This window comes from Neophocaena asiaeorientalis, unplaced genomic scaffold (genome assembly GCF_003031525.2).
Source record: "Neophocaena asiaeorientalis asiaeorientalis breed wild unplaced genomic scaffold, Neophocaena_asiaeorientalis_V1.1 scaffold293, whole genome shotgun sequence".
Lineage (NCBI taxonomy): Eukaryota > Metazoa > Chordata > Mammalia > Artiodactyla > Phocoenidae > Neophocaena > Neophocaena asiaeorientalis.
Genome location: NW_020173920.1, coordinates 1,496,769 through 1,508,878, shown reverse-complemented (window position 1 = coordinate 1,508,878; position 12,110 = coordinate 1,496,769). Strand labels below are relative to the sequence as shown.

Genomic DNA, 12,110 nt, shown 5'->3' with positions numbered 1-12,110 from the left:
GTTTGGGAGTGTTCCTCCCTCTGCTATATTTTGGAAGAGTTTGAGAAGGATAGGTGTTAGCTGTTCTCTAAATATTTGATAGAATTCGCCTGTGAAGCCATCTGGTCCTGGGCTTTTGTTTGTTAGAAGATTTTAAATCACAGTTTCAATTTCAGTGCTTGTGATTAGGCTGTTTATATTTTCTATTTCTTCCTGGTTTAGTCTCAGAACATTGTGCTTTTCTAAGAATTTGTCCATTTCTTCTAGGTTGTCCATTTTATTGGCGTATAGTTGCTTGTAGTAGTCCCTCATGATCTTTTGTATTTCTGCAGTGTCAGTTGTTACTTCTCCTTTTTCATTTCTAATTCTGTTGATTTGAGTCTTCTCCCTTTTTCTCTTGATGAGTCTGGCTAATGGTTTATCAATTTTGTTTATCTTCTCAAAGAACCAGCTTTTAGTTTTATTGATCTTTGCTCTCATTTCCTTCATTTCTTTTTCATTTAGTTCAGATCTGATCTTTATTGTTTCTCTCCTGCCAACTTTGGGTTTTTTTTGTACTTCTTTCTCTAATTGCTTTAGGTGTAAGGTTATGTTGTTTAATTGAGATGTTTCTTATTTCTTGAGGTAGGATTGTATTGCTATAAACTTCCCTCTTAGAACTGCTTTTGCTGAATTGCATAGGTTTTGTCTTGATTACTGTAGCTTGTAGTATAGTCTGAAGCCAGGGAGCCTGATTCCTCCACCTCCACTTTTCTTTCTCAAGATAGCTTTGGCTATTCGGGGCTATTTTTCATTGAAAAAAAATTTTTCATTGTTTTCAATGAAAACATGGTCGTGTTTTCATTGTCATTTATTTTTAGGTATTTTCTGATTTCCTCTTTGATTTCTTCAGTGATCTCTTGGTTATTTAGTAGTGTATTGTTTAGTCTCCATGTGTTTGTATTTTTTAGAGATTTTTTCCTGTAATTGATATCTAGGCTCATACCAGTGTGGTTGGAAAAGATACTTGATACTATTTCAATTTCCCTAAATTTACCAGGGCTTGATCTGTGATGCAAGATACGATCTATCCTGGACAATGTTCCATGAGCATTTGAGAAGAATGTGTATTCTGTTGTTTTTGGTTGGAATGTCCTATAAATATCAGTTAAGTCCATCTTGTTGAATGTGTCATCTAAAGCTTGTGTTTCCTTATTTATTTTCATTTTGGATGATCTGTCCATTGGTGAAAGTGGAGTGTTAAAGTCCCCTACTATTATTGTGTTACTGTCAAGTTCCCCTTTTTTGGCTGTTAGCATTTGCCTGATGTATTGAGGTGCTCCTATGTTGGGTGCATAAATATTTACAATTGTTATAGCTTCTTCTTGGATTGGTCCCTTGACCATTATGTAGTGTCCTTCTTTGTCTCTTGTAATTGTCCTTATTTTAAAGTCTATTTTGTCTGATATGAGAACTGCTACTCCAGATTTCTTTTGATTTCCATTTGCATGGAATATGTTTTTCCATTCCCTCACTTTCAGTCTGTATGTGTCCCTAGGTCTGAATTGGGTCTCTTGTAGACAGAATATATACAGTTCTTGTTTTTGTATCCATTCAGCCAGTGTATGTCTTTTGGTTGGAGCATTTAATCCATTTACATTTAAGGTAATTATTGATATGTATGTTCTTATTACCATTTTCTTAATTGTTTTGGGTTTGTACTCTGTAATGGCCTATATGGGAAAAGAATCTACCAAAGAGTGGATATATGTTTACATATAACTGATTCACTTTGCTCTACACCTGAAACTTACACAACATTGTAATCAACTATACTGCAATAAAAATTTAAAAGGAAAGAATAACAACTGATCATATAGGCTCTTTTCAATCTGCTTTGCTGGAACTTTTCAAAAGGAATATCAGATTGAACTTTTAAAAGGCCTCTCAAGCCAGGAAAGTCAAATAAGGACTTGCTATCAGACTCTGACTGCAATACGTACAGATTTGGGTAAATTCCTCTCTTCTTGAGGCCCCCAAACTATCTTGAGGTTCCTGCACTTGACAGGGACTGACCTTCCTTACTCACCTGGTAAGACTTCTGGAAACCCTGTATGCATGGTACTAGGTAAATATTTCCAAGAGTCATTATTGGCTCCATAAAGTCAATCTTAGTACTTTAAAGCTGTCTTGTCATATCTGAGTCAATGATGCCTCTGTCAAATATGACATTTCAGTCAATGCCTTGATAATATAACCAATGTTTCCAATTGTGTCCTGTTATAAGGAGAACAGATTCTTATTGAACTTATGCAAGTAACTATATTGCCATGAAAATAAGAATACTCACTAAAGAGTTTCCAAATTCTGGAGGGATCAGGTAGGGAGAAAAAGAGAAATGTTCTATCTTTGTTTACAAAGTTATCATTTATCAAATTGCTGCCAGTCATAGATAGCTTGAGAGAAACGTTTTCCTTAAATCTGGAAAAGCAAAACATAAAAGAACCAGCAATGTTTTAAACAAACATTATAATCATCCTATACAGTTCATTCAGTCCTGTGGAATTAATTCTTGATCCTTTGTTAGCACTTTTTTGAAGCCATCTGTTTCTTCATTAGAGTTCTGTAAATTCTTACCCAATTCAGTAGTATGATCTGAGAGTTTATCAGAAAACTGTACTCTAGACAAAGTATCAGAGGCCTTTCTGAATCTCTGTAAGGATGAAACGTATTTGTAAAAGCATCAAAGTAAAACAATAACTGTCTATAAATGACAAAAGAGTTAAAATGTAAAATAGGTAGCTGGTGGGAAGCAGCCACATAGCACAGGGAGATCAGCTCGGTGATTTATGACCACCTAGAGGGGCGGGATATGGAGGGTGGGAGGGAGATGCAAGAGGGAGGGGATATGAGGGAATATGTATACATAGAGCTGATTCACTTTGATATACAGCAGAAACTAACACACCATTGTAAAGCACTTATACTCCAATAAAGATGTTAAAAAAAATGCATGGTTAAAGTGCTGATTACAGTGCAATTGACAAGGAAATTAAGTTATCTCTGTGACATACACCATTTAAAGATAATAACTAGGATTATGATTGATAACATTATGCCAGGACCATCAGAATTCCAGAAATTTCATAGTTTCTATAACACTTATATACCTCTACAGACACAACATAAAGCAGGCTTAGCATTACTTCTTTTTTTGACAATCCCTCCTGTGTGATTTAACATGTCAAATAAGCTTAATTAGTTTAACATCTCCCTTTTTATAAGGAGAGAGGACAAATCTCTGAGATATTTCAGGGGCCTTCTGAAACATCTCATATCTCAAAGTTAGATCTAAGTTAAAAAGACTTCATTTAGAATTTGATTTTGGGAAGTTTGTCAAAAATATCAAAATTTTGCTTTTAAACACTTGGTCAAATAGGATCATAAGTCACTGTGAAATAATGCTTAGTTATTCATTTAAACAAAATAAGAATGAAATACTTCATAGGTAAATATAAATGTTATATAGTTGTAAATAGTCTTAGCTACAAAGTACAGAATCTTTGTTTTTCTAGACAGATTACATTAAGGTAAAGAAATCTTTGTTTACAATTTCTCATTAAGACCAGACCATTAATCTCAAAACACTTTGTCCTTTTAACAGAAAACCAAATTTTGTACCAGCTTACTTTTGATATTAAAATTTATTCATTCCAACTTTAACCAGTCCTGATGGCACATAAAATTCCTCTCTAAAGACTCTTTTTTTTTTTCTCTTTTTTGCGGTACGCGGGCCTCTCATTGCTGCAGCCTCTCCCGTTGTGGAGCACAGGCTCCAGATGCACAGGCTCAGCAGCCATGGCTCACGGGCCCAGCCGCTCCACGGCATGTGGGATCTTCCTGGACCGGGGCACGAACCCGCGTCCCCTCCATCGGCAGGCGGACTCTCAACCACTGCACCACCAGGGAAGCCCCTAAAGACTCTTTTTTTCCCCACAAATTTTCTACAACTTTCTATGTCTGTTTTAATTTCCCCCTTTTTTTCTCTCTCATTTAGAACTAACCAGCTTTAGGACAAAATTACTTTCTTTTCCCTTAACAAAATGTATTTCAATTTTTTGTACCTTTAAAATTATTTTCCTTGAATATGAAAATGTTTTCCTTATTAATGTTAATAGTTTAAATTACGTATATTAATTAGAATTTTTAAGCTTTAGAAACCTTAATTTTTAGTAAAAACTAAGAAATAAGCAATTATGAACTGTCTTTTCTAGTAGTATTCTGTAGATTGGCAAACTTATAGTTACTTTTTATAATTTTTAAAAATTTGTGCTTTCTTATAGAAAATATTTCAGTGTGGCACCAAAAATATTTATTAATAGTCCCAAATATCTTTTGTTTCTCTGTAAAAGGAAGTCTGTATTCAGTAATTAATGTTTCAGTACCTTATTTTGTTTGGAAATGATTTAGGTATTTAATAAATTTCCATCATTTAACTTAATCTAACAAAACTCTAAAGTTTCCAAAAAGGTTTGGGGGGAACTATTTTGAGATAGACACATCATAAAACATAACTATTCTTAAAGAGTTCACCTAAAAACTCTTATTCATTTACATTTATTTAATGTACGTATGAAAATATCATACTGAATTATTTTTATTGCTGACAAATTTTGTAACAGAGATAAACTTACTTGACTCTTAGTAAACCTAGGTACAATAAAAGTATTATACTTAATGTTGATGACTAAAGGCATGTGTGCATTAATTAAATCAATGAACTTTAATACTGAATATTTCCCAGCTCTCTTGAACCTGAAATTTATTTGGGTTACTACTATATTTCTGAGAATTTATTTTATTTAACAGCTTAATTTTTTTAAGGCAATTAAATAGAGCTCTTTTACAAATTAATTTTGACAATACCATCCAAAAGTAGAAGCATACTACATCTATAAGGTACATACGTGGACATACATACATCCAGATAGGCACAGACAGAGTCTCATAGTTTTAGTTTTAAAGCTTTAGTCATGAATCAGGTACAGTAAAAAAAAACTCACGGGCTTCCCTGGTAGCGCAGTGGTTGAGAGTCCCCCTGCCGATGCAGGGGACACGGGTGCGTGCCCCGGTCCGGGAAGATCCCACGTACCGTGGAGCGGCTGGGCCCGTGAGCCACGGCCGATGAGCTTGCGCGTCCGGAGCCTGTGCTCCGCAACGGGAGAGGCCACAACAGTGAGAGGCCCAAGTACTGCAAAAAAAAAAAAAAAAAAAAACTCACTAGTTTATAAATAACAGTTGGAATAAATTACATCTCCTTGCTCAGATGGCTAAAGTCTTTTATTATGTGGGGAGAAGACATCAGCTTTGCATTTGCCCTTGACAAGCAATTTTAAGGAGGTTATTTGGGCAAGAGAGTCCTTCTAGCAATTTGAATTAATAGGCCTCTTCTTTTTTTTTTTTTTTCAGTCTTAGGAACTGGAGATGGTCTAGATAAGAGTTTCCTGAGAAGATTAGGTAAAACATTTATATTTCAAAGGTACAGGGAGAGAAATGCAAGCTCCTCCTAGAAGGACTTTTGTCCCCTTAGGGTCAGAATTTCTTAAAAAAAATTTTTTTTTCAAAAAATTTTTTTCAAAATGGCCATAATAATCATAGACATTTTCATCAGGCCCCTGGAATTGTTGTTGCCTTCTGTGGGGACCAATCTTGCTGTTATAAAAAGAAAGCTCAGAAAGAGATGGATAGCAAGGAGGAGAGCATTGCAATGGACATTCAGAGGAACAGGAAGGAGCAGAGGGAGAGAGAGAGAGAGAGACAGAGACAGAGAGAGAGAGAGAGAGTAAAAGAGACAGAGAGGGAGAGAACTCTCGGAAGCCTCAGAGGAATTTCCAGTTCTGAAATCCTTTGAGATAACTGTGAGTTAGTTTCTCTGAGGGAAGCAATAGTGGATTCATTGTTATGTTTTTTTGAGTCCTCAAAAATACCAGTTGAGATATGCTTCTATTCTTGCCTTACATCCTTTTCTTAACTGACTGCCCAGACAAACTAATTTAGGAATTTCAAAGGAGCCCCATGTTGGCCAATTTTATTGTAAATCATCCCAGGTAATTGTAGTCCAGCAAGACAAATACTTGCAGGACTAAGGCCCATATTTCTTTTTTGGTTTTTTTTTGCTGTACGTGGGCCTCTCACTGTTGTTGCCTCTCCCGTTGCGGAGCACAGGCTCCGGACGCGCAGGCTCAGCGGCCATGGCTCACGGGCCCAGCCGCTCCGCAGCATGTGGGATCTTCCCGGACCTGGGCACGAACCCGTGTCCCCTGCATCAGCAGGTGGACTCTCAAACACTGCGCCACCAGGCAAGCCCAGGCCCATAGTTCTTATACATAAAACCAGCAGAAGTTTAATGAAGAAGGAGGCTGCCCTTAGAGAGTGAACTTCTCATATTCCAAAAGTAATTATTTACCAGGAAGAAAAAGAAAAAAGGAGAACAAAATCCCAAGAACAGAAGCCGGCAGCCCAAACAAAAGAGGAAGTGAAATCCTGAAGGCCACTTGAACAAAACAGAGAAGATGGGGAGTGAGATCCTGGAGGACAGTAGCTGGTAACAGAGGACACCCTGTCTCCTACCAAGGTGGGAGGTTTCAGTACAGAGGACTTCCAACCAAATTCTGGGACCACTAAGGAGACAATAGAGCTCGACTCTTGCAGGTACCTTACTCAGATCCAAGACAATGTATCCATCCACAATGTATCCATCACCCAAAAAAGAAATTTCTTTTTTCTTTTTCCTAATCAGCATTAGGAAAATACTGATTTCCAAATACCTCTTTGGAACTTCACAATGGGTTACATTTTCTTTTTAAGGCAAGCTCAGAAGTACTACATGTTGTGGAATGAACTCCTACATTAGAGTCAGTGACTTCCCTGGAGGTCCGGTGGTTAAGACTCCTTGCTTCCACCGAAGGAGGCACGGGTTTGATTTCTACAGGGAACTAAGATCCTGCCGGCAGTGTGGCAAAAAGGATAAAAAGGGGTAGAGGAGGGCTTCCCTGGTGGCGCAGTGGTTGAGAGTCCCCCTGCCGATGCAGGGGACACGGGTTCGTGCCCCGGTCCGGGAGGATCCCATATGCCGCGGAGCGGCTGCGCCCGTGAGCCATGGCCACAGAGCCTGCAGGCTCCGCAACGGGAGAGGCCACAATGGTGAGAGGCCCGCGTACCGCAAAAAAAAAAAAAAAAAAAGGGGTAGAGGATAAGTCATAGAATTGGCCTCAACTTGAAGTGACCACTACACTGCTTTTAAATTTCAAGAGATGAGGTGCTTATAGCAAGGTTGGAAGAAGATAAGCAAGGTCACTCACTTCATTCAATATAAGAGTTAGTCTGGCATTTTCAGGTTCAGAAAGTCCAAGTCCACAGGAAATAAAAAATGCCCAGGGGGCTTCCCTGGTGGCGCAGTGGTTGAGAGTCCGCCTGCCGATGGAGGGGACGTGGGTTCGCGCCCCGGTCCGGGAAGATCTCACATGCTGTGGAGCGGCTGGGCCCGTGAGCCAGGGTCGCTGAGCCTGCGCGTCCGGAGCCTGTGCTCCACAACGGGAGAGGCCACAACAGTGAGAGGCCCGCGTACCGCAAAAAAAAAAAAAAAATGCCCAGGTTTGCTTCTTTATTTTTCTGTCCAGGTCAAACCTAAGTCTTCTGTATACATTCCATTCTTTGAAATCCACTCTTGAGTTATTTTAAATCCTACTCTTTCAGAGTTCAAGGACTGGTCTGGTTAATTCTCTTGGTAAAGAGGAGGTAAAGAGGAGACTTGAGGTGTTAAAATGTCTAGATTTGCCAGGCAAACAATTTGGACTATCTGCATTACAAAGCACTTATTTAACATGGTAGGTCTTCTGGTGCATTTAAGTATTTTATAGATCATTAACTGCTTGAGAGAGCTGGGAAACAGACTGAAGTGGAAATAGCTGTTTCCAGGTAAACACACTTCTTTCCCAGAAAGGAAAAATAGACTCCTAGAGATTCTAAAGTTTCCTTAAAGGGGAAAGAAGTTCCTAGTTACAGAAAAATCTCAGGAGAAACATACTGTGGAAATGAGGTACAGAGCTACACCCAACCAATATTTGTCACACCCAGCTACGGGCCAGACCTCGGACCGGGTTATGCACATTATGCATTTAATTCTTCAAGCATCCATGAACTGTGCAGCATCATCCCCACTTCCTGGATAAAGAAAATTAGGTTCAGAGAGTTGCAATGATTTTTCAATTTGGTTTGGAGCTGAGATTTGAACTCACAAAGGAGCCCATGTTCTTTCCATACTGGACAACACCAAGCTGAAAATGGAGAGAAGTTGATGAGGTCACCCACAGTGACCACTTCACAGTGACACATTTTCCCTCCCTTTCTTTTTTTTTTTTAAATTTATTTATTGGTTTATTTATTTATTTTTGACTGCATTGGGTCTTTGCTGCTGCACGCAGGCTTCTCATTGCGGTGGCTTCTCTTGTTGCAGAGTACAGGGTCTAGGCACGTGGGCTTCAGTAGTTGTGGCACATGGGCTCAGTAGTTGTGGCTTACAGGCTTAGTTGCTCCACGGCAACTAATGTGGGATCTTCCCAGACCAGGGATCAAACCCACGTCCCCTGCATTGGCAGGCGTATTCTTAACCATTGCCCCACCAGGGAATTCCCTCCCTCCCTCTCTTTGCCTTCTTTTCCCCCTTAAAAAGTTGGATGAATTTCTTTTTTTTAATTAAAAATTTTTTAATTATATAATTTTTAAAGGTTACTTTTCCTTTATAGTTATTAAAATATGCATGATTTTACCGAGTCCTTAACAGAGTAGTAAACAAGAGAAAAGCCAGTGATACTACTTTATTCTAAGAAAAATGTCTCACTGTGGCATATTTATTTAACCTATAGATTTCTACTTTACATTATACAGAATTACGAGTTAAAAGACCCCAGAGGTAAAAGCGATGACAGGAATGGAGCTTAGAGGCAAATATATCCAAGCACCTTCAATTTAACGATGCTACAGACTGTGATAAGATGAATTCCAGCCTTTAATGCTCACCTAGACTAAAGCATGCAGTTGGTGCATTGGATTAACACTGGCGTGTGTGAGCTGGGGAGTTTCAATGGTCCAATTTGCTTTTCCCTTTTTAGGGATTACAGTCTAGAGGTCTGTTTGCTTTCACACTGGGCTAAAGGGTGACAGCTTGATTTGGGGAATCAGATTTTCTGTTGCTAAGAGATAGAAATTCTGAGCAACTGGACGCTATTTGTTACAGAGTGTAGAATTCAAGGTGATATTTATTTATCGATTTATTAACATTTTATTTATTTATTTTATTTTATTTTTGGCTGTGCTGTGTGTTAGTTGCAGCATGCAGGACCTTCGTTGAGGCATGCAGGATCTTTCCTTGCAGTGTGCGAGTACAGGCTTCTCTCTAGTTGTGGCATGCGGGTTTTCTCTCTCTAGTTGTGGCTCGTGGGCTCCAGGGCACATGGGCTCTGTAGTTTTGCAGCACGTGGCTCTCTTGTTGAGGTGTGCAAGCTCAGTATTTGTGGCGTGGGCTTAGTTGCCCCGTGGCATGGGGGATCTTAGTTCCCCAACCAGGGATTGAACCCGTGTCCCCTGTATTGGAAGGCAGATTCTTTACCACTGGACCACCAGGGAAGTCCCTCAAGGTGATTTTTATACATGAGTCACAAACACCGTGGGGACGACTTGTTGAAACAAAGAGGAAGGAGCCAAGATATAGCGTGGGAAAACCCTACCTCAGGTCTCTGTTCCCTCCTGCTCCCCATACCAGACTGGCTTGGGCAATTCTAAGCCTTGTTGATGAAGAGTTTTCTCATCTGCAAAATGGATACCATAGTTTTGCCTTTGGAGAATTGTGAGCCTAAAATAGGAAAACTGACACAAAAAGTGTTTATAAACTGCAAAGCAATCATTTGAAAATTAGTAGTTAGTATTATTTTGCTTCATTTAAGAGGACCAAGAGGAGCTTATCTTCCTTATTGTTCTCACTTGGTGGCCTGAGGTCTCTGGTCCTGATGCCATTTTTATAATTTGTGTTCCTATTTACCTACAAATTATGTGTTTTCTTATGAAGTTTTTCATTGAAACTTTGTTCTTTGGCAATCCTAGTTCAGGCTGGGTATAAAAGTGTCAGTCCTGTCAAATTGTATTGTTGAACAATGAATGTAGAATAGAGCAGAGGGTCAGATGGGACTCTGGAAGGGCTAGGGGATGAGGGTGTCAAACCCCTGCTCTAATGTTTACCAACCGCAACTTAGTTTCCTCACTTGTAGAATGGGGTTGGTAATGAACAGTAACTACCTCATAGGGTTTTTAAACTTTAAATGAAAGAACACACATGTGGCATTATGTGCCTAGAACATAATAAGTGCTAAACAAATATTGTTTTTATTACTGTTATTATTAGAAACTCAAAATTGTTCTCAGAACAGAGACCACATGACCTTTTGATGTGGTCAAAGGCAAAGCTGTATAATGCTGAGCTATGTCAAGGTGTGTTCTAGGGAGTTGTTAGCACATTCCACAGTATCTAGAACATGTCCACAAGTTCAGTGGCTTAGTCATTGGAAATGTAGCCATCTTTGGTCATTCTTAGGCTTTGAAGGTAACTCCATACACATTTGATTTTATTTAATTTAGTCATCTTTTCAAAAAATGCGGTAATAGCCAATTTTACTGGTTTTTAAAATTAATTCATTAACTTCCAAATTTCTACTAAGGTTTTTTTTCCCCTTCCCCTCCTCGCTCTCCCACCCCTCCTTTCCTCTCTTTTTCTTTTCTTTCTATAACCTCCTTCACTTTCCCTCCCCTCCCTACTTCGTTTGCTTTGCTTTTCCCTCTCGTCTCCCTTTTCTCACTGCTCTCTCCCTCTCCTTCTCTCTCTCTCAGAATCTGTGCCAGGCCTGGCTGGAGCACAGACATCCATCAAACATGATCCCTACCCACAGTCCAAGAGGGGTGATAAGGTGAGGGGGCAAAGGGCAATGCCATGAGGTAGAATGTGGTGAGAATCTCAAATACCCTGATGGTTTAGAGGACAGATCACCCAGAGAAATTAGGGAGGTTCCCATGACATGAACTTTGAGCCAGACCCTGAAGGATGGTTAAGATCTAGCCCCATGAGGTTGGATTTCCATGGTGTGTCAGCTTGGATTTTTCTCCCTCTTTCTTAGCTCTATAGTTCTTCCAGGCTACTTTGTAGCAATTTGAGTCTAAAGCATCACCTGCCGCTGGAACCCAAAGGTCTAGGAGGAGCTTCAAGCTGTGACAAGACTCCCAATGGATTCATCTGAGGTTAACCCAACCTGGACCCTGGAGTCTTCTCAAACGTCCATTGATGAAAATTCCCAGGCAATTCCAGTTGCCTCTCAACCTATGTCTGAAGTGTTAATAAAGAACCTCAGTAACCTGACGCCCAACCCTAGTATCAAATTGCCATTCATTCTACCAGAATGTCTACCTCAGCCAACTGGGCGGTTACTTGGTGAAACCATACCCTATAGGAGAGGGGTGAGGACCGTGTTAACTGATCGGGGAGGTAAAATAGAACGTCTGATTCAATCTGTTAAAAAAAGCTACAGCACAGGAGTTCCTCGGTCTGACTCTCAAAGAGAACCATGGCAGAATAATGTTGACACTCAGTCAAGAGGGCAAAGATTTAGAAGTAGCTGTCGTTTTTGCTGGTTTCAGAGATCCTTCTGAGGATAATTATGAGAATTAGTACAACAATAAGTATTACAGTAATTATGACACGGAGTCGAAGGAGCCATAAACCTTATTCTTGTACTATTTTTTCTTCCTGGTAATTTTAGGATCATTATGAAGCTTGGGAAAGATTGTGCGCCAATATTTTGATAACCTATATTACAAGTTCTGTGATGTCCATTTTTCTTGCATCTCTTTACTACCTTAATACAGTAACTTATAAGGAATCTATGTAGCTTGCATTTGAATGACTTGAATATATTTTAGTTCCACTTTGTGAAACAAATTAACTTGTGTGGAAGGAAAGTGAAGAAAACGTTGAGTGGCTTGACCACAGCATTATCAGAACAGCGTGTTGAATTGTAATAAAAATTTTTGATGTGCTGTTTCAATTTTCA

The 12,110-nt window shown here is 39.3% G+C and overlaps 1 protein-coding gene across 1 annotated transcript; it reads left to right on the top strand.

The window, feature by feature from the left end:
* The first annotated feature begins 11,286 nt into the window (after positions 1-11,286).
* Positions 11,287-11,709, top strand: LOC112404272 (developmental pluripotency-associated protein 3-like). Its single transcript, XM_024752102.1, has one exon. It carries the CDS (start codon positions 11,287-11,289, stop codon positions 11,707-11,709), a length of 423 nt encoding a protein of 140 aa, XP_024607870.1.
* The last annotated feature ends 401 nt before the right edge of the window (positions 11,710-12,110 follow it).